The sequence below is a fragment of the Salvia hispanica genome, chromosome 1 (assembly GCF_029641045.1).
Source record: "Salvia hispanica isolate PSC_SH4W2 chromosome 1, Shi_PSC_v1, whole genome shotgun sequence".
NCBI classification, from domain to species: Eukaryota; Viridiplantae; Streptophyta; class Magnoliopsida; order Lamiales; family Lamiaceae; genus Salvia; species Salvia hispanica.
This window is the reverse complement of record NC_142692.1, coordinates 40,780,892-40,801,747: the sequence shown is the minus strand read 5'-3', so window position 1 is coordinate 40,801,747 and position 20,856 is coordinate 40,780,892. Positions and strand designations below refer to the sequence as shown.

General features: G+C 33.1%; 3 protein-coding genes across 5 annotated transcripts; 1 reads left to right on the top strand and 2 right to left on the bottom strand.

Annotated features, from left to right (window-relative positions):
* Positions 1-6,410: 6,410 nt before the first annotated feature.
* Positions 6,411-8,435, bottom strand: LOC125219142 (proteasome subunit alpha type-4-like). Of its 3 annotated transcripts, none has more exons than XM_048121026.2 (2): positions 8,248-8,435; positions 6,411-7,425 (listed from the first exon to the last, which is right to left on the bottom strand). In XM_048121026.2, the coding sequence occupies exons 1-2, from the start codon at positions 8,350-8,352 to the stop codon at positions 6,679-6,681; spliced, it is 852 nt and encodes a 283-aa protein (XP_047976983.2). In that variant the 5' UTR covers positions 8,353-8,435; the 3' UTR covers positions 6,411-6,678. The 3 variants fall into 3 exon arrangements, with proteins under 3 accessions (XP_047976983.2, XP_047976984.2, XP_047976985.2); XM_048121027.2 differs by having other exon boundaries at positions 8,160-8,299; XM_048121028.2 differs by lacking the exon at positions 8,248-8,435 and adding an exon at positions 8,065-8,089.
* Positions 8,436-11,418: 2,983 nt separating this feature from the next.
* On the bottom strand, positions 11,419-12,231 carry LOC125224153 (uncharacterized). The gene has a single exon (XM_048127510.2). It carries the CDS (start codon positions 12,207-12,209, stop codon positions 11,685-11,687), a length of 525 nt encoding a protein of 174 aa, XP_047983467.1. The 5' UTR covers positions 12,210-12,231; the 3' UTR covers positions 11,419-11,684.
* A 6,039-nt stretch (positions 12,232-18,270) lies between these two features.
* LOC125185226 (subtilisin-like protease SBT3.3) lies at positions 18,271-20,633 on the top strand. Its single transcript, XM_048081726.2, has 3 exons — positions 18,271-18,576; positions 19,356-19,453; positions 20,358-20,633. Exons 1-3 carry the CDS (start codon positions 18,386-18,388, stop codon positions 20,432-20,434), a joined length of 366 nt encoding a protein of 121 aa, XP_047937683.1. The 5' UTR covers positions 18,271-18,385; the 3' UTR covers positions 20,435-20,633.
* Positions 20,634-20,856: the final 223 nt, after the last annotated feature.

Here is a 20,856-nt window from a genome sequence, read left to right as displayed (position 1 = left end):
GATACACATTGGAAATGATATGGTTGATAATGCCTACGTAATAAATGAATTAAGACCGGAGTTTAGACGGGTTTTGAGAAAAAATGAACGTAAATGTAAATTTCAAGCATGTGGTACAAAACCAAAAAATAAATTTTCGGGAGCAACGAAGGATAAAAAACAGTTTAGTGATTTTACCATCACAGCCACCGGTATATATATGTGGAGTATTTAGTTTAAATGAAATTTCATTTACTATTAATATTTACATTTAATTTATATTGGTTTTATTATATTATAGATTATAGATGATGCAGTTAGCGCCGAATAGAAGATGTCCAATTGAAAGTCCCAAAGATAAATTTGTTTGAAAATGGTTCAATTTTATTGGAACAGAGTGAGTATTTAATTATGATTGTCAACTTCCATCGGAGAGGTTTGTTCTCCACTATAATTTATACTCACTCTGTCCAAAAAAATAGACAAAGTTGTAAATGACACGAGTTTTAATGTATAACTAAAATTAACACCCGTGCTATGAATGGAACATAGAAGATTCAAATAATGAATAGTACAAAATATAAAAAAATTACAGTAGAAAATAAGAATTCAAAGCAACATGAAGATTTACAAAAACATAAATGTACTTATCTTGAAGCATACTAAATGAATAATTTAACTCTATAATGAATGAAACATTTTAAATTCGGCAAATAATTTTATACAATTTTAATTTATGATCTAAGAGGAGTAAAAACAATAATATTAATGACAAATAAAATATGTGTGGCAAATGATCAAAGAGTATAAGTTAATTAAAATAAGATATACAAATAAGAAAAAGGAAGATAACATGGATAAAATTTCGAAAACCCATATTTCGAAAAATTCGCATGCCACGATCCCATATTACGAAAGATTAGCTAATTTAATCCTAAATCTCGCGAATTGAGACCTTTTTTCTGAAATTTCTCGATTTGTGTGAGGCCTTTAACCTCTACACAGAATATAATTTTTTACAAAAGGATTTCTTGAATCTCCATCTCCATACGATGAATGATACAAAATCCTCTAATATTAATGCAAAAATGGGAAAAACTCAATCCTCTAAACTTTTTTTCCACCCATTTGAGTTTTAAATCTACACAATAATTGTTGATCTATATGTGAAATTACATTTTTCATTTATTTTTCTGTTTTTTCACTTTTTTTATATCAACAAATATTTTAGATCTATAAAAGATATGTTTTCAGTTTCAGATCTACAATATGAATTATTGATTAAAACTCATGATTATATTACTATTGTATTTTCGAAAACCAAAGGCTTTTATGCTAACCAAAGTAGTTGTAGATCTAAATCTCGAATTTTGTTTAGATTAAATTCATATTGTGAATGATTTAGAAAAATTAAACTATGAAGACTTTTTATATATTTACTTTTTATGTTCTTTTCTTCTACTTCGTTATATTTCCATCTTTTGTAAGCTGTTGTTGCAAATTTTTTGTTAAATCAAATATGCTATTACCTTGCTGATTTTTGTAATCAGTTAGGCTTTTCTTGTTGTTGATGATGAATTTACATAATTTATAGATGCTCAAAAGAAAATAATGCAATGATTAGAAACTATAAAACATACTTTTACTAAAAAAGAAATATTGCAGTTATTAGTATTTACATATTTACAGATTCAAGTTTGGGAATTCTGGTTCTTTAATTTGAATGTCTTCTTCTCTTCTCAATTCTTCATCTCTTCTCCTTCCTTTGTTGTGTGTAATGCCTGCAAAAGCTTATAAGTTATTGTAATAGAAGTTGTTGTATATATTTCTTATTGTTTTATGCCTATATATAGGATCAAAGAGACAACAAACTAAAAAGATAAACACTGAAGCTAGGTAAATTAGTTAAGATTCATGAAATCCATAAAAATAATACTTTTAGATAATAAACAAATAAACTACACAAAATAAAAGAGAAAAGAAGTAGAGGAAACTATATCGTTGTTGTAGTCTCCTCTCTATTCAATTCACTTGAAGTTTCTGCAAAAAAATTGAAATTGCATTAGTAGTTTTAAAGATTGTAGAGAGAGAAGAAAAACTGAAGATGCAATTTATCTTTAATAAAAATTGGTATTTATAGATCTCTGCCTCTGAAGTATTGTTGCATATTAACGTTTAGAGTTGGGTATATTAACCATTGGTTCAAAGGTATAAGAGCAATTCTTCAAATCTAATTCTATTATCTAATGGTTGCAGTAATGTAAAGTAACTTTTGAAAAAGACAATTAAATAGTTTAGGGTGAATTGATTTGGTCCTCCTTGATTAATTGATAACATAGTAAGAATTAGGCAGATTAACTGTTGATATAAAAAGATAAATTTAGTTTTTTAGAAACTAATTGTATTAACTGTTAGTTTAGAAAATGTCCTTCTTTTCAGTCACACGCACTACTTTTTAGGAGTCAAATTACATTTAATACGTTCAACCATAGAATGAGAGATTTAATATATGAGTCAAGATTTTTATAATATGCACAACTCACATTTTATTAAGTTACGCGCCGAAAATAGCCAACAAAAACTGTGACTTTATATATTTATAGATTATAGATTATAGATTATAGATGCAGAGGGCAGGCGACTTAGCACGTGCTAGATCCGTCCCTGATCCTAAACCTTTTAAGGCAACTGGATTTAAGCAAACTCAAACGCTAAAGTTATCAAACTCACAGCAAATCACTAAATGAAATCAACGTCAAAGTGTTCAACAACTTTTTACGTGAGAGCACACATACATTCCCCCCTAGATCTAAGTCTATATTATACACATCATAAGCTTATATCAGGTAAATTGATTTTTAGATAATTTTTTATTATCACGATTTTGCTCACCTAATTGGAACAATCTTTCACCAACCACTCACCCGTAAATTGTAAGTACTCCCTCCGTCCCGGAGTATTAGAATCAATTCTTTTGGGCATATGATTTAAGGAATTGATATTTAAATAGTTAAAGTGGAGAGAGTAAAGTATGAGAGGGGGAAAAAGTAGGGAAGAGAAGAGAGAAAAAAGTAGGTGGAGAATAAAATAAGATAGATGTTTTTTGCTAAAAAAGGAAATGAGTCTAATATGTTGGGACATCCCAAAAGGAAAAGTTGATCTAATACCTTGGGACGGAGGGAGTACAAATTATGCTAAGAGAAATAAATAAGTGACAAAATGTTTTTTGTTTAAAAGTGACATGGATTTGGTCACAATAAATCAATCCGTGCACAAAATAAGGTTACAACAATCTTGCCTGTTGGCAATAACAATCGAGTGATGATTTAGAGACATAATGTCTCCAAGACATAATACCCCTATGTCAATTTGACATAAGCCAAATTATAATATGGACTTATATACCCTTATTTTCAAACTAATGCACTTGTGAAATTAATTCACTAGTATCGTAAAGATTTGAACATTTCAAATCAATGCACTAATTTTGCAATTACCATTATTTTATGATTCTAAGCGCTAGCCAATAATTTAGTAAGGATACTCCATATCATAAATTGACTTTCTACAAAATTTGCATTATATAAAAACATTTTAATTCAATCATCTAATAGTTATATAGGAATACTTAATTTCTTAATATTATCCTCCAACAAAACAAAAATATTCATTTACATCCAATTATTTTATTATTAAATAATATTAAAGTTCTAGATTGTAAAAAGTATACACGTACATGAATATGTTTAATTTTTAATTATTTTCATCCAACGAAATAGTAATAGTTAGTATACATATGTTATATATTTAATTTCTACTTGTATCATCTAATGAAAGGATAATAGTCATTTGCGTCAAATTATTTTATTAGTATTAAATAATTACTAAAATTTTGAATCATAAAAATGATTGCATCATATACATACTTAATTTCTTAGAGTCATTTTTCAACGAAATAGTAATAGTCACTCACATCAACTTTTATCTTTTTGTATAATAAAGTTTAAAATTCTAAATTGGAAAATAGTACTCCAGTAGTATACATATGTTATATAGTTAATTTCTACTTGTATCATCTAATGAAAGGATAATAGTCATTTGCGTCAAATTATTTTATTAGTATTAAATAATTACTAAAATTCTGAATCATAAAAATGATCGCATGCATATACATACTTAATTTCTTAGTGTCATTGTTCAACGAAATAGTAATAGTCACCCACATCAACTTTTTTTTTCTATAATAATATTTAAAATTCTAAATTCTAAAATAGTACTCCAGTAGTATACATATGTTATATATTTAATTTCTACCTGTGTCATCTAATGAGAGGATAATAGTCATTTGCGTCAAATTATTTTATTAGTATTAAATAATTACTAAAATTCTGAATCATAAAAATGATTGCATGCATATACATACTTAATTTCTTAGTGTCATTGTTCAACGAAATAGTAATAGTCACCCACATCAACTTTTTTTTCTATAATAATGTTTAAAATTCTAAATTCTAAAATTCTAAAACACATTATTTTGACACCATGTAACAATTTAATTCTAGCATACAAATTTAAATTGTTGTTCCCTAACATTTTGTCCATTAATAAAATAAAGCATATATAAATTTCGAATCTTTATTTGATGCTATAAGAACTCAAGCAATTAAATTGATTTATTAATTTTATAATCATAAATTCTAGATTCAATAATGTTTTGTAATAATATAATTAAGATTGAGTATCAAATCTATTAAGTACCTATAAGTTTAGAATTTTAAAAAGTTAATTGTATAATGTACTATTTAAAATAAAGTTTAAATTCATTATATTAGAATAAATTTTTAAAAAAATTCGTGATTGAAGTTAGAATGAATAATTCAAAAAATTTATGGTATGTATTTCCAAGTCTTCGTGACTCATGTTAGTAGAATTAAATCAAGTGGAATTTTGGAATTAGAAAAAAATGGTGAGATTGTGGACTTCTTCCTAAACAAAATAGTGGAGTATAAAATTAAATCCAATATATGATGCAGCCGATATTAGTTAGAGAGATCGGGGATTATGGTGAGATGATTACAGAGAATATTTGCTTAAATCATGTCATCCATATAAATGCACACAACTTTCCTAAAGCAAGTAATTCTTAAATATAAATAAATATTTTTATATGCACAAGGGTAGTATGGTATATGTACAAAACATTTATTTAAATAAAAATATAAAACAATCTAAAATGACTACTTTAACCTCATTATGTCTCCAAAAGATTATTGATAACAATCCATTAAGTAGGGAGAGGGTTCATTGCACCACATCAAGTTTATCCATCAAGTAGGGAGAGGGTTCATTGCACCACATCAAGTTTTGTGTTGTTTACATTTTATGACTTTCTATTATATTGACCTGCATATTCAAATTAAATCAAATGAGCATGCAAAATTACATGACATATATTATTAAAATGTGATCACAAGGTAGATGGGGCCTTACTGCAAAACATCACATGGTTCCCACTGGATTTGTTTGACCACTTCTTATCATTTCTATATACTTTATGATTCATCTTTTAATATTAGTAATAGATAGTGGTAATACTTTTGAGTGTTAGATTTGAAGAGGGGAATAAATAGCTTTTAGTGAAACATGACTCTTGACACACAAACACCACCATCTCCCTTTTCAGAATTAGGAAGCAACCTACCATATTGCCTTCCCAAAAATACTCAAATCAATACTATCACATTTCATATCTCAGCCATCTTAATAAATATCCCTAACCTATAAGAGATTATTTTCAATTAATTAATTGGTGAGGTGGAGTGACACGTAGGATAGGATTCACGTGATAGGGACGTGGTCATGCCACCTCAACATGTCAGCAGTTCACGTGGAATGCTCATCATTTACTCTTTTGATGCATGCAATTTAGATTTAGGCATCAAGATTCCAAGAGCTCCTCTTCCGATGACTATGGGGGCTCCATGCCACCTAATTCACACAATCATTTTTAACTACTTTGTGATATTTAAGATTTTACCATAGCTATGATTTAAGCTAGTGAGGTAACATCTCAAAAGAAATTAATGATAGCTTTTTTCGTTCTAGTTCGATTTGGCAAACCGGCCGGGTGTATGTTATAATCACTGGGTTCGCAATATTTAGTCTTGTTTGATTCGGCACGAGTTTTGAAAAGTATGAAAATAATTAGTAGAAAATGTTAGTAAAAAGTCTCTTTATACCCTTTCGTTAATTTTACCATTTTGAGTTACTCTATATAGATGGCCACATTATCAAACATTAGTTGTTTAAAATTTTCCTTATTTAGAATTAACCCAATTTTGATGGAGAGCTAAAAGTGGTAAAATTAGCTTATTTTTTGGATGAAGAAAATATGAAATTGATAAAATAATAGAGAGAAAAAGTAAAGTAGATAGACAAACCAAAACAGTAAAATTAAAACTGATAATTTTTTCACAAACCAGGACAATATTAATTTAATAATGAAATGCTAATGTAATCGAAGTGCAAGAAAACAAAAATGAGAGCAGACATTAAAATGTCATTACGAAGGCTTTATATCTCAACAAAAATGAATTTACATATGTCTATCCCTTGGAGAGACCGGACCTGATTCTTCAAGAACTTGACGTAATGCACGGCCTCGTCGAGCATGGAGGCGAGAAGTAAGGATCATACTCACTACGCTTCTGCAGAAGGTTGCGTTAAACCCGACTTCACCAGCATCTTGTTGAGCTTATCAGAAGGGCACATCTGGAACTTCACGGTCCCAGCAGCCAGGAATATCTCAGCCAATTCAAGCTTCTCCGAGTTGAGGCTGGTGCTATCCATGGTCTTGCTAAGCACCTTTATAGCAAGCTGGGCAGCCTCTTCTCTGGTGATGTCGTCTTTGTAATCCTGCTTGAGTATGGACTGTGCAGCTTGGTTGTTCGCCCCAATTGCTGCAGCTTTCCAGCCACTGAAATTCCCACTCGGGTCGCTCATGTAAAGCTGAAACCCATAGTTCTTGTCCCAGCCTGCAAACAGAAAGGAAACACCAAAAGGGCGAAGGCCGCCATACTGTGTGTAGCCCTGCTTGGTGTCGCATAGAGACTGAACTAGCTGCTCTAGTGGCATTGGCTCTTGGTAGGCAAATGAGTAGCGCTGGGCCTGGAGCCGTGCTGTGTTGACGAGGATATTGGCATCCGACATGATTCCAGCCACAGCACACGCTACGTGATCATCAATCTTGTACATCTTCTCGACTGATGTGGAGGTTTCGAGCAACTTGGATATGACCTTCTTTTCACCGACTAACACAACTCCATCTTTAGCCAGAATTCCAATAGCACTCCCTGCATTTCCAATAGCTTCCATTGCGTACTCAACTTGGTAGAGGCGCCCTTCTGGGGAAAAGATTGTTGTGCGGCTGTCATATCTTCGAGACATCTACAAGTTCAGAAATCAAATGCTTATCGTCTTGAGATCAGAATCAGTAAACCTAAGGTGAAAGGTATGGCTACAAGTGAATAAATATGCACCGCTGTATATGCTCAGATGATTCCAAAGCACTAAAGTTTATAATCTACTAAGTCTTGGCAGAAGAAGTTGCTCAACGAGATGGAAAATCAAAGTTCAACACTTCAAACTCACTAGATTTTAAGCACAATATCAAAGTTCAACCACACTAGATTTTAAGCACAATTCCTCAATGATCAAGGACTCATTCTAAAGACTAAAATTGTGGAAAATGGAAATCAACACAAATCAGTGAAAGCAAACACTTGTACGCACTTACATTCATCAGTGAAAGCAAAATCAACACTAGTATAATATGTCACTACTTGGTTGACAAAATTAAATATGATTCACTCACACTCATTCAAAGGCTATTCGCCATTTAAAGAAAAACTTTCAGAACCTAGCAACACAAATCGCAACCAAAATCCAATCAACTTAATCAAATTCGATCAATAAATTGGCAAATTGATAACTGATAGTCTAATAGAACTAATCTCAACGAAAACAACACAATTACACAAATTCGACAAATAAATAGGCGAATCAACACATTACCTACATACATACCTAGGATTAAAAATTTCTATCACGGAAGAAGAATCTACTACGGATTGATCAAAACATCGCAAAATCCAACATTTCAGAATTTTCATTCTCCTCACCTCTAACAGAAAATGCTCAGCTCAAAAACATAAATTGAAATCTAAAATCAAGAAGCAATAGACGAAGTGTTTAACGTAACGCGCTTACATTCACCAGTGAAAGCGAAATCGAGAGGGAGAGAGCTTGGGTCTGAAGAAACTGGGATTGGGAAAAAGAAGAAATGAACAAAAAAACAAATGAAATTGTTTGCATGCCGATTTGGGCTACAAAAATCGATTATTTAATCCTATTGGGTTTATGTTGGGCTTGGATTTACATAATTATGGCCCATTTAGTAATCCTGCTGTCTGTACATTGGTATTTCGCCATCAATAGATCACACGGTTTAAACTAAGCGACAATAATGCAAGAAAAAAATTGTGAGAACTTTGTACTAAATAATAATTAATAATTGAACCCTAAAATGAGAAATAACTATAAACCAAGTGAATGTATACTTATATGAGCAATAACTAATGAGAAAAAAAATCATGGTTGGTGCATGCATTTATTTATGACATGAATTTGTTGGTAGGATTGAAAACTATAAATCTTTTGCCATAAATATGAGATAGGTATATTTAAACCCCAGAGTCTAAGTCAAGTGAATGTTTTTTCTTCATTTTTTTCACACCGACAGTGATAAAGATATTAATAAATAACTGAATTATTTTCTGTCGGTCTATAATTTATTACAAGAAATACATACTAGCAATATATAGTGACAATAATATTACTTCTTCCGTCTCATAATAATATGAACTTTGGGTTGAGCGCGAGTTTTAATGCATAATTGAAAAAATAAGACAGAGATAAAAAAAAAGTAATTAAAAATATTATCAATATGCAGAATGAGTTTCACCTCAAGAGCGAGAAAATAACTTTCAACATTGGAATGTGCATATTCTCATGGAATAAATTAAAAAATAAAGAGTAAACATTCTTGTGAAATGGATAGATAATTGATTATCATGTAATATGATCGTAGTATGTGTTAATCATACATGCAAATATAGGCATTAAATCTAGAATGTAAGTAATTAATAATTTTTGAAACAAGCACGATTATTAAAGAAAGAAATCGAGATCATTTCAATTTACACCCAAGCGGTGATAAATTAAATTTTAAAACTGATCCATTTATAATTTGAAAGCAACGCTATATATTAAAAAAATACTCAAAAAAAACAAAAAACTTAATCGAATTCTCGTAAAAAGAAGATTGAATTAAAGAATTATGGATTAGCATGATCTTAGTTGTTGTGTATTTCTGTTTAAAAACACTAAATATTTTTGCTAGTTCTATTTATATTCTCATCGTTCTTGATGAACTTTGTTCACGAGTTTTAATCTGAACATTTTCGGTTCATAAAAATAACACAAAACTAAAGTGACATATAAGTTATAACTTTTATTATATATATTACGTACTCATCCTCAGAAATAAATTTACTCTAGTTTCCCCAAAAGTTCCTCGCATATTTATATCTTTTCCTTTTATAACTAGTACTAAGTACTAGTAGTAGTATTACTTTTAAAATTTTATCTAATAGTAATTGGCTAAGAAAATGCTTCAACTACATATTGAACTCGTTGATAAAAGTCATAAAAGAGTTAGATATATTGAAGAATAACAATAAATGAATTTAAATATTAAAATCAAATGTGGGACACCTATATATAGACAAGATGATGCTAAAATCTTAAGTGGGGAACAAATTATTAATTTTCATCATTCCTAAAGAGAAATGCCCACTTAACAAATTCATCATTATTCAACTATAATAAAAGTAGTAGAAATAAATACTTTCTTACTATTGGGAGCGGCTCGAGGCGTGCAAATTCTTTTACAAATTATGAAAATATTTATTATTATATTAAGATCTTTACAAATTTTACAAATTAAATTCCACAGGATTATTTAAATTTTTTGAAGTTAAAGATAAATGAACAAACTTAATTTTAATTCTTTATGTAATTTATAATTTGATGGTTAAAATATATACTAATAAAAAAATTAAAAAATGCGATCGAATCTTATTAATATGGTCCTACTAATTAAATTAAAAAATAAAAATATCATATATAATACACACACATCAGCTAGCAATGATGACTGACTGCTACCTAATCTTTTTTAACAATTCTTAAGCACGAGTGTACACTACTCAATGATATTAATATTCTTGCATTTGTTTACAAATTAAATATATATGAAATTATTAAACCTTCAAGATGTCTGGTAAAAGAATGACATGAAAAGGGAACAAACATGGTCTATATTTAACAATAGGACTTTAAATTGTACGGACATTTATTTTTATTTAAATATTGTTTTCCAACCAATCTTGTCGGAGTTAATTAAGAAAATTAAAATCAAAGGCTAGCTAGCTATAATTACTATCAAACATTTTTTCACCTCAAATGAAATTATTGATCTCCATCATCATGAATTTAATAATCACTTTACTCGAGTACTGATCTTCCCAAATCCTGTTTTTTTCCTATTATATCTTGTCTCAATTTATTGTTTTACAAAGTACACTTCTAATAATATAGGTAACTACGATGGCTATGTAGAATTAATTACCTTCGAAACCCACTAAAGTACAATATAAAACGGCAAATATATTGGCGACAGTGAACTAGTCGAATGCATGTTAAAGAGTTAAATAATTTATGTAGAATGATATTTTGTGTAGTTAATTTGATAAGGTTGATAAAACAAACTGTTATTTTCTCAATAAAAGAATTTAATAGTCAAATTCCGCTTTGTTTAATTAAAATGACTAACTTTGAAAAAATCGCATTTGTCTCGCGATGATATTATCCGGGCAGATGAGTTGCTGAATAGTGACAATGTATACATACATTAATATGATGACGTGGACGAGAAAACAACGTTGTTCCACTCTTCATTAATTTATCACTCTCTAATTTACATTTCGTCCCATCCATGTTGTGCCTGGTCACAAGATTCATGTAAACATTCCATATGTCAATTGCAACTTCAACTTTTTCCAAATTTGATTAAATACGATAATTGAATTTATTTAAAACGCAGTGAATTATTCAAATTTTGGAAAACTGCAGACTGCAGTGCAAACCAGAAAATGAAATAACCTGAGTATTAATTATGACTTCATTAACAATTAATCCTTAAAGAAATTATCACACAAAAAAGAATAGATAAAGTGAAGAGTGACAAGTGTGACACCAAATCACTCCCACATGAGGTTTATGTAGCTTCCACTCAAACTGCCAAAAAACATCACATGATATCCAGAAATGACACTGATTTCTAAGTAAAATAGTATTACAAATATAAGAAAACAAGAGTAGATCATAAACTAGTTACACATTAATTTACTATATTTGATTCACCACAACATGGCTTTGGACAGTTTGGCTTTGTCCCTATAGTTGTGTCATGTGTGGAATACCTTCAACACTCATACCAAAAACAAGAAGAAAAAACACATCAAATCATAGCTAGTGATTCAATGTTATGACATCATCAAAATATACATAAAATAGAAACTTAATTATCTACTAGATCTTGGGACATAGACAATTGATTCGGAAATTGCACATGTTTTCTTGCAAGAAGTGTACATGCTTATGAATCCAAATCTATCACTCAAACTCCCCTTATTCCAAATGTTTGCACAATCATCATCTTTGGAGCATTCCATCATTGCTGCAAAAAATGGATCTTTTTTAGACCTATGGAGGTGCTTCTTCTCTTCTTGGCTCCGCCACTTCTTGGCGGCGGCAGGTGGTGGAGGGAGGAGGAGGCGGGGGCCGGAGGGCTCGGTTTTCTTTGGGATTCCGGGGGTTTTCTCCCAAGAGAAAGGGATTCTTATCAAGTTTAGAGGGGTGATTGGGCTAGGGGGAGGGGAAGGATGGTTGAGGAGGAATGGTGATGATTCTAGGGAGGAATCCGAGGAGTTTGAGCGCGACGACGATGACAACGACAGCGTCCGGCGGGAGGTTGGCCTGAGTTTTGGGGTGGAGGAGGGAGTTTGGTTTTTGATAGAGAGGGTTTGAGGAGGAGGAGTGGAAGGCATTTTTAGTTTGGTTTAGAGGAAATGAGGTGTGGTTTGTGTTAATTATAGAACTAGGGCCCAATATTTATGCAAGATTATTGGTTGTCCTTTTCTTGTTTTAAATATCGCAATTTTATGGTACTTGGTTTGTGTTAGTGAAAGTGATGTCATTAAGTGGTTACTTGACTTCACGTGTTTATGATCACAAAATGTTAGTTGAAATTAAAATAAAACTAAGGCTAACAAGAGTATATTGAATTGTTATTGGGTCAACTTAATAGTGATCGAATTCGTTAAGTTGAAACTCAAATACGATATATTAAGGTAATTTTCCATTCAAACATTGACTTGGTATGCTATATTCAAACTCATACATATAAATCTTTGGCGACACGACAAGATAATCATACCAAGTAAATTATCAAAACAGCTAGAATGTATCGTTTTATACACTAGTATACGAAACACACATAATAATCCAATATAAAAATAAAAGTACTAACCACTAAACTAGCTACATAGTTTATAAAAAAAGAGAGTACTAAATCGTTTTCCACTTAAGAAGAGATGATTGAGCACGCTAAAACTCCATAAGGCAATAATGAATGGTCGAATTCCTTCAATCAAATATAAATTGATAGATTTCAGCATTTAATTAATGAGTAATCTATTTTCGAGAAATTTATTTTTAAATCGGGCTATATCAATATTATTTTACAAATTTTAATTTTATTACTTTTATATATAGTTATATATATTAGGAAAACGTAACTTCAAAAGCACCGAATATATTAAAAAATTCACCAAAGTAAATAATAATAATAATAATAATAGTAATAATAATAATATATTTTGAATGTACACACGATACGAGTGGTAGGGGGAGTGATGTTGATATTTAATTATTGCCGTGTATAATTTAGGTAAGAGAGTGAACAAATACAAATAAATTTAGAATATTATGCCATTGGTATTATAATTTAGGGAACAAAGTGGACACACACATAAAATTTTATTTTCTTTATAATTGGGAGTAGTTTTGAAAACATACATGTACCTTTGATTGTGACATGGAGTCGAACTATTGAGGGTCAAAAATGGTCTTTTTTCTAGAGGATAATTGTCCAATTTTTATATATGTGTGTGTTAAATTCCACTTACCACTTCATTTTCTATAACTTGCGATCAAAATTAAATAAGTGTGCCTCACTCTCACAGTCAAGTGTAGATTGTAATTTCATTTTGTGTGGATATATAGTTTAATTATCAATTTAATTGTTTGTTGGTGTGCATATTATTAAAAAAAATAGAAATTTGATAAAGAAATGGCATACGATAACTCTGTACTACAATTTTTAATATACCCTGTATAACTTCTCTTTATTTAGATTTTAGAGGTTGATGTTCATTACTCCATTGTTATAAAATATTTGAGAAATTTTCTTATAGTAGTATTGATCAATTAATTCGATATTCTCGATTCACATACCCACTCTATAAATAGGATTTAGTTAAGTTAATCATAACTCTACCCGTGACACAATTTGCCTAATTAGTAAAGTCAACACGATCCACACGTATTAGTTATTGATTTGATTCTTTAAATCAGTTTAGACTTTAGATAGTTATAAACACCATCTATGTGTTGTTAGAGTCATTATTTTTTACTCCATTTTCTAATCATATCTAGTAGAGTAGTAGTATATTAGTTATGATATCACACCTACTCTAGATTTCAATATAATTATCTTCTCCATTCAATTTAATTTAATTTTTCAATATCATATTTTTCATCAACCATCCATTGTCAGTGATGGCTGTCGCACCTTCGACGCTTTCTAACGAGCGACGATCTTTTCATATTTTCCAACTCCATGAATTTCATTTCTTGACTCGATAATTTTACTATATCTCCCAAAATTAAAATCAATTGAAAGAACGTTCGAATAAAATTGATTGCACTGCCAAACACACCCTCTTAGAAATGGGCAAATTCACTTTTTACTTTTAAGGCCCAAGTGCTAAAGTGCACATGATATATTTTTGTTAGCATTCGAACCCCTGTGAATGATCCACTACATGATTATGTATTTAAAAAAAAATTAAAATAATAGATATCATACATATGGAGTATATAATTTAATTTGTAGAGGGATGATTTTGCTGATCATCATTTAAAATCTAATGTCAAGTGGTTAAAGTGCCGGCGGCCATTTCTGAAATTTGTTAATACTATAATTATTTTGCTCGTGATCTGGTATTTTATGTCTTTTTTACAATCTTCCTTTTTGTTGCTATTAATTTTGTATTTTTTCTACAAAGGTTGTTATAATAATTAATACATCCTTTTTAAGCTTATATTTTGCATGTGAGTAGTTAAAGTGTACTACTCCTATTTTGTGTATGACATACATTAGATATCTCGTGATGAAACATTACGACGATGTGACAAATTTTATGCATTAATTAGATGTGTGGATATGATTCAAAATATAAGGATAAAAGATTTGGCTTGTAATAGAAAATAAATGACGATGGTAACAAATTCTAAGACATCTACTTTCATATACTTATGACTTATGTAATGTGTTTTTAAATTAATATATGATTTTTTTGCAGTAAGTTCACTCTTCCAAATGAAAAGTAAATTTATACCGAAACTTGTTATTTAAATTAAAATTTTGATTTATATATAGTTAATCAACTCGATCTCATAATTTGTAAATTCTACTAAAAGTAAGTGTAACTTTTACTCACCATGATTTCATCAAACCATTTCTTCAGTAAAATTGATGGGGGCGTAGAAGCCGAATTTTTCGAAATGGACTAATCGTTGCTTTTTCAAAACATTACCGTCTAGATAGACTTGAAACGATGTCAGTGCAATCACTTTAATCTGTTTTAGGGCTTCCCCATTAATTCCCGTCATTGACTTTTAGATTTTGGGGTTTTGACGAGGTTCGCAAACTTTGATTCACGACTGAAGTTCGAAACTCATCGCATCATGGAAGATGAATTTTCGTTCGTAGGGGAGAGAAGCCATAACTTGTTTTCATGGGTGTTGCTTTGAAGTATTGAAAAATATTTTGTTATGATATTTTGATTATAAATATTTTGTTACAATACAACATCCACGATAGAAATAGGCCAGCCACTCTCTCTCCCTGCCACGTCATTAGCACTAAAAATCCACCTGCCACATTAGCATAGGCGCGCAATAAAAATAATTCAAAAACAACTACATTTTACGGAATAAAATTTACGATTAAATTACAGAATTAAATTTACGAGACATATACGGGAAAATTCATTCATTTCATTAAAAAAAAAGTTACATAGATAAAAAAAAGGGAAATTGGTCTCTAAAATCATGAACTTTGCCTAAAATTTGGTATTTCCCATGAATTTTGAAATTGGTATATAATATCACGAACTTTGCATTTTGTTTGGTATTTCCCACGGCATGTTTATTGCTATATTTGACTAACTTACGAGGCTTTTTTATCATACTGGGCACAATTAAATCAACGTGGTTTTCAACGTGACTTTTTATGCTACATGTTATGAATTTAAAAAGTGGTTTTAAATATTATAAAACATATCAAGGGTGCCTATGTTAAATAAGATTTTGATGAAAATATCTTATTTGATTGAGTTTGGGAAATACCAAACAAAATGCAAAGTTCGTGATATTATATATCAATTTCAAAGTTCATGGGAAACACCAAATTTTAGGCAAAGTTCATGATTCTAGAAACCAATTTCCCTAAAAAAAATACATGATTTTTTTTTAAAAAAGGGCTTCCACACACGAGCCCCGCCACTCTCTACTCCTCGTCGTCGCCGCCGCCACCCGGGGTATCTAAGCCCGCGTCTGAACTCCCCACCAGTGCCCTCGAGGCATCCAAATCCACCCGCATGTTCTCGAGCATCGAGTAGAGGAACCTCTTCTCCGTGGGGTCGGTTGCGGCCTTCCACTCTTGGAAGACCGCGAACATCCATTCCTCCGTTTTTGCACGCGAGAATAGGGTGTACGCGCGTGGGGGGCGGGTGCTGAGATGACCTCCCGGGGCGATTGGGGGGATCCTCCCCTCGCTGCCCGTTGCGCTCGCTTTTGGCCAACCGGGCGAGGGCGACGAGTGGAGGATGGAGGGGACGGAAACTCCTCAGCATCCGGGGGGAGGTCGCGGGGTCCGCCGCTGTAGTCGCCGGAATAGTTCAACCTCTGCTTTTTCGGCCACCCAGCGTCGCACCCCGCCCGAAACTTCTCGGAGTCCTTCAGCAACACATAGCATTCCCAGAAGAGGAACTCCTTATACTTCCCCGGCAAGGGGAACTGACTCTCCACTATCCTCCGGGCGTCCTCCTCATTCTGCCCACTAGTCAGCTGGCGGAGGGCGTTGGTGTACAACCCCGAAAATCGGCCGACCGCGGCCCTGATCCGTTCCTACACCTTCCGGCACTCCTCCCCGCTGTAGTCCTTCCCACGTGGGCAATTCCTCCTGTAGGCTGCTTTAATCTTCGCCCACATGTTGACGACCCGCTGGTTGTTCGCAACCAGCGGATCGTCGCAGACCGACAACCACGCCTTGGCCACGCCGGCATACTCATCCTCCGTCCACTTCCTCCGCGTGGGAGTGTCGTGATCAGCGGGCTGCGACGACTCGCCGACCACCTTGCCCTTGCCCTTGCCCTTCTTCTTCTTCGGCGCGGCCTGGAACGGGAGTGTCCGAATCCCCGAGATCGATCCCCATCTCATGCAATGACAAAAGGTCATCGCCAGTGAACCGTGTCTCCACTGGGGTCGACGTGTGAGACGAAGCCGTCAAAAAATCAAGAGAGGGACGATAGACCGTGTCCCTCCCGGTGGCCCCTGCATCCCGGGATGCATACTGGGCTGCATCCCTCCCTGCCATATCATCCCCATCATCTGCTGCTGCATCTGGGGCATACCTCCCCACCCCGGCGCTGACTGCCCGCCGCTCGCCTGCACCCCGCCGGGCATCCCCCCCTCATCCCCCTCGGCGCTCCAGGCATCATCCCCATCAACTGTTGCCAATGGACGTTAAATCCTGGGCCCATCTGCCCGCCCATTTGGCCCCATCCAGATCCCACGGGTACTGTGGGAGTATGAGAGCCGCTCGTCGCCGGACCGGACTCGTTGTTGTTGTCCATCGCTCGATGTTGCTTTTGTACAGAAATTTAGAGAGCGAGAAAACTCATTAAAACAAGTGGTGCAAATGAAAATGAAACTAAAATCGCGTATATATAGGTTTTCAAAAAAAAAAATTAAAAATAAAACGAAAATAGGCGCTGGCCGATCGACACGCCACAATAGCGGCCAGCGCACCCGAATCGGCTAGCCCACGCCGATTTTCTCGCCGATTCTCGGCTGGCCGATTGCAATGGTTCGGCTAACCGCTATTGTGGATGCTCTAATAATACAACAATAAATTGTTTTGGTAGACATTTAAGAGCATTCACAACCCACGCCTAATACCATGCTACTCCCCATCACATCATCATTCCTCTATTTTTCTGCACCATACCTCATCTTTCACAACGCTAACACCTCTTCCTGCCATGTCACAAATGTTAATTTACACAGTAATTCCAAATACATATAATAATACTAATATTTACCACTAAATTGAATATTTTTTTTATCATAATATATAATTAATTAATTTAATTTTCAATCACTAATCTTATTATATAATTAACATAATTATTCCCATTGATCACGAGTCAATTATTTAAAGATTATAAATGGAAATATGGAAAATCTAGAATAATTCATTATGAGCAATTTTGAAGCATTTGTGAGTCAAGCATTTGTAAGCCCATGTCGACACATTCATGACTCATGACCTTTTTATTTTTCTTGAATAACTGCATATTATAATAAAATTAGATTTAATCCATAAAATTGGAAAGTTATAGAATTGACCGAGACCAAAATGATAATTAGATTTGTTAAAAATCTTTCCCACTGATAAAAATGTATTAAAAAAAAATAATAATCCAAGAGCAAGAAAGCAAAGAGACAAAAAGAAGGATCGATCAATTCAATGCTATAGTCATCACTACGAAAACGATAATTCCTAAACACGGTGCTTAATCAATAAGGAAACCCTGTAAACAAGAATCGGCATCTCAAAACCCTAATTCGAAGAAAATCCCCCCTTTAAATTGCGATGCAGAGGCAGATTACTCTCTCAACAATCTTGCTATCACATACTCTACTCCTTTCACTCTTCTTGATTTCATCAATGGCGGCCGATTCATCATCTTCCGATGCCAAAGTCCACATAATTTACACCGAGAGACCCGAAGGCGTGGAGCCGGAGCAGTATCACATCAGAACCCTCGCCTCTGTTCTCGGAAGGTTCGTCGAATTACAGTTTTCCGTTCAGTTTCGTTCAATTGGAATTGTTTTACGGAGAATTTATTAAAAAAATTGAACTTGTGCGATCGCTTTATGGAATCAAACTGTCAATTTTTTCGTGGTTGATTGATGACAACATAATTGGCAAAGATGAATTTAATGAAAATATCTAATCTCGCTTGCGTTTGGCGCCGCTGCCTCTATATTTGTATTACTAAGATGATACTCGTATTTAGAGAGGTTATTCATGCTGACACTCCTCTCACCGGATAGACTTTCATTCTCACACCAAAAAGTATGATCTCGCTGCTGCTGCTGCTGTGCTACGAGTCATCGGAGAGCAGCATACTAAGTAATTTGCTTTCCGTAGTTTGGCTTCGAATTACTATATTTTGCTCTCCGAAGACTCCTGTAGAAGCAGCTGCGTCAAGATCGTGCTATTTGGTGTGATAATATCTATCCGGGAGAAGAGCTTGAGCGTGCGTAACATCTCTGAATATGAGCATCATAATTGTACAAGTAGGAGGGTGGCTTGATATCCGTTCGCTGAGGTTAGATAGTTTTATTCAATTCTTCTTTGCCAGTTTTTGTTGTCATCAATTTCCTTAGTTTGCTTATCTAATTTATGTAGAGAAAGTAATCTTTTATAGAAATGAGACGAGATTGAATTGACGCTGGAATTGATTTGATTTTCTTGGATGTGTTAGTGCAGTTATTTTGATGATTTAAATGGGATATGTTTTGTAGCTAATTACTTTTATTGTTGTTTGGGTGAAAAGTGAGGATGCTGCAAAGGATGCTTTGATATATAGTTACAAGCATGCTGCGAGTGGTTTTTCAGCCAAGCTTACTCCTCAGCAGGTTGCTGAGCTCTCAAGTAAGTTTTTACTGCTTTTCGAGAATCAAGTATTAGCTAGAATTGATTGTTTCAGTGGTATACTATTCGTCTGCAAAACCTCATATAGTTGTGATTGTAGTTCTTGTATGAGTATTTGTGCTTGTTATGGGACTTGTCTTGGCTAAACGTGTTGATGAATTGATGCTCGGGGTTTGTGGATTTTGTTGTGTGTTGTGATCCATTTCAGTAAGTGTTTGTCTTTGACTATTATGGTTGTAAGGATGTTCATTGAGGACTGCTTCCTTGTCCCAAGTATATGGTGTTATTGGATTTTCTTGAGAAAACTTTTTTTTCCCTGTTAAACATGAATGAATAGTGTGGAATTAAAGATAATTGGTTCGTTTATCAAACAAAATATAGTTTGTCTGACTTATTTTTGGAAGTTTATCTTGCATTGATTTGATGTTGTGTGGTAATATTGATAAGCCCGTCGGAGTCAAGTCTTTTCATATGGATGCTGGTTATACTATTTCAAATCCAGAACTTAGGCAGAGTTTTCTAGTTTTTGAGAAGTGATAATCGATGCTCTCTGCTACATCTTTGCTTAGTGCCATATTGTTTTGCGGAATGTTAGACCGATACCCTTCAGTCGTTAACTGATCAGCATAATGAAAGTTTCTTTTACCTTCATTAATATCAGCATCATTATCTTCACGTTATTCGATGTTATTCACTCATGTTCATGTATTTGAAAGTTGTGCAGTTTTTGTTCATTGGCACGTGTTTAACGTTTACACTCAATATCTTGAATCATCTGAAAATATTCAAAAGAAACCATTGGACTTGGAATTGATGCATCATAGCATGTAGTATTTGTTACACAGAGACTTTCAAGAATGACAGTTGATTTTGATAGATTCTGATTTGTCGTGTGTTTTGGCAGAACAAGCCGGTGTTCTTCAGGTTGTCCCGAGTCAGACTCTCCAGCTGCACTCTGGAACTGGGAAGCTTCATGTTTAAATGATCGACTCATATGATATGGTTTGCTCAGTGGACAACCTTTGCATCTACAGTGTGTCAAACTTGCCTAATCTAAATAAATTGCATTTTGTGTGCATTAGTATATAACTACTGTAAACCATACTGCTATAGTGTGACATTTGTGGGAAATATGTCTTTTAACTAAGCATATAAAATAGTGGCTGTGTTTCTTGAGAAATTTATTCTGCTATCAGTTACTTTTGCAATGGCATTATTGTAATATTAGTATAAAAAGTACTAGATTAGATATGACATTTTACATAATAAAACCCTAACATCACAAATTTTGACATAAATTTGGCATTTCCACTGAAAATCATTAAATCCATTAAAAGCGACATCACTTTTTATATCGACCAGTTTGTTCATCTTCATAAAACGAATATACAAAATGTCATGTC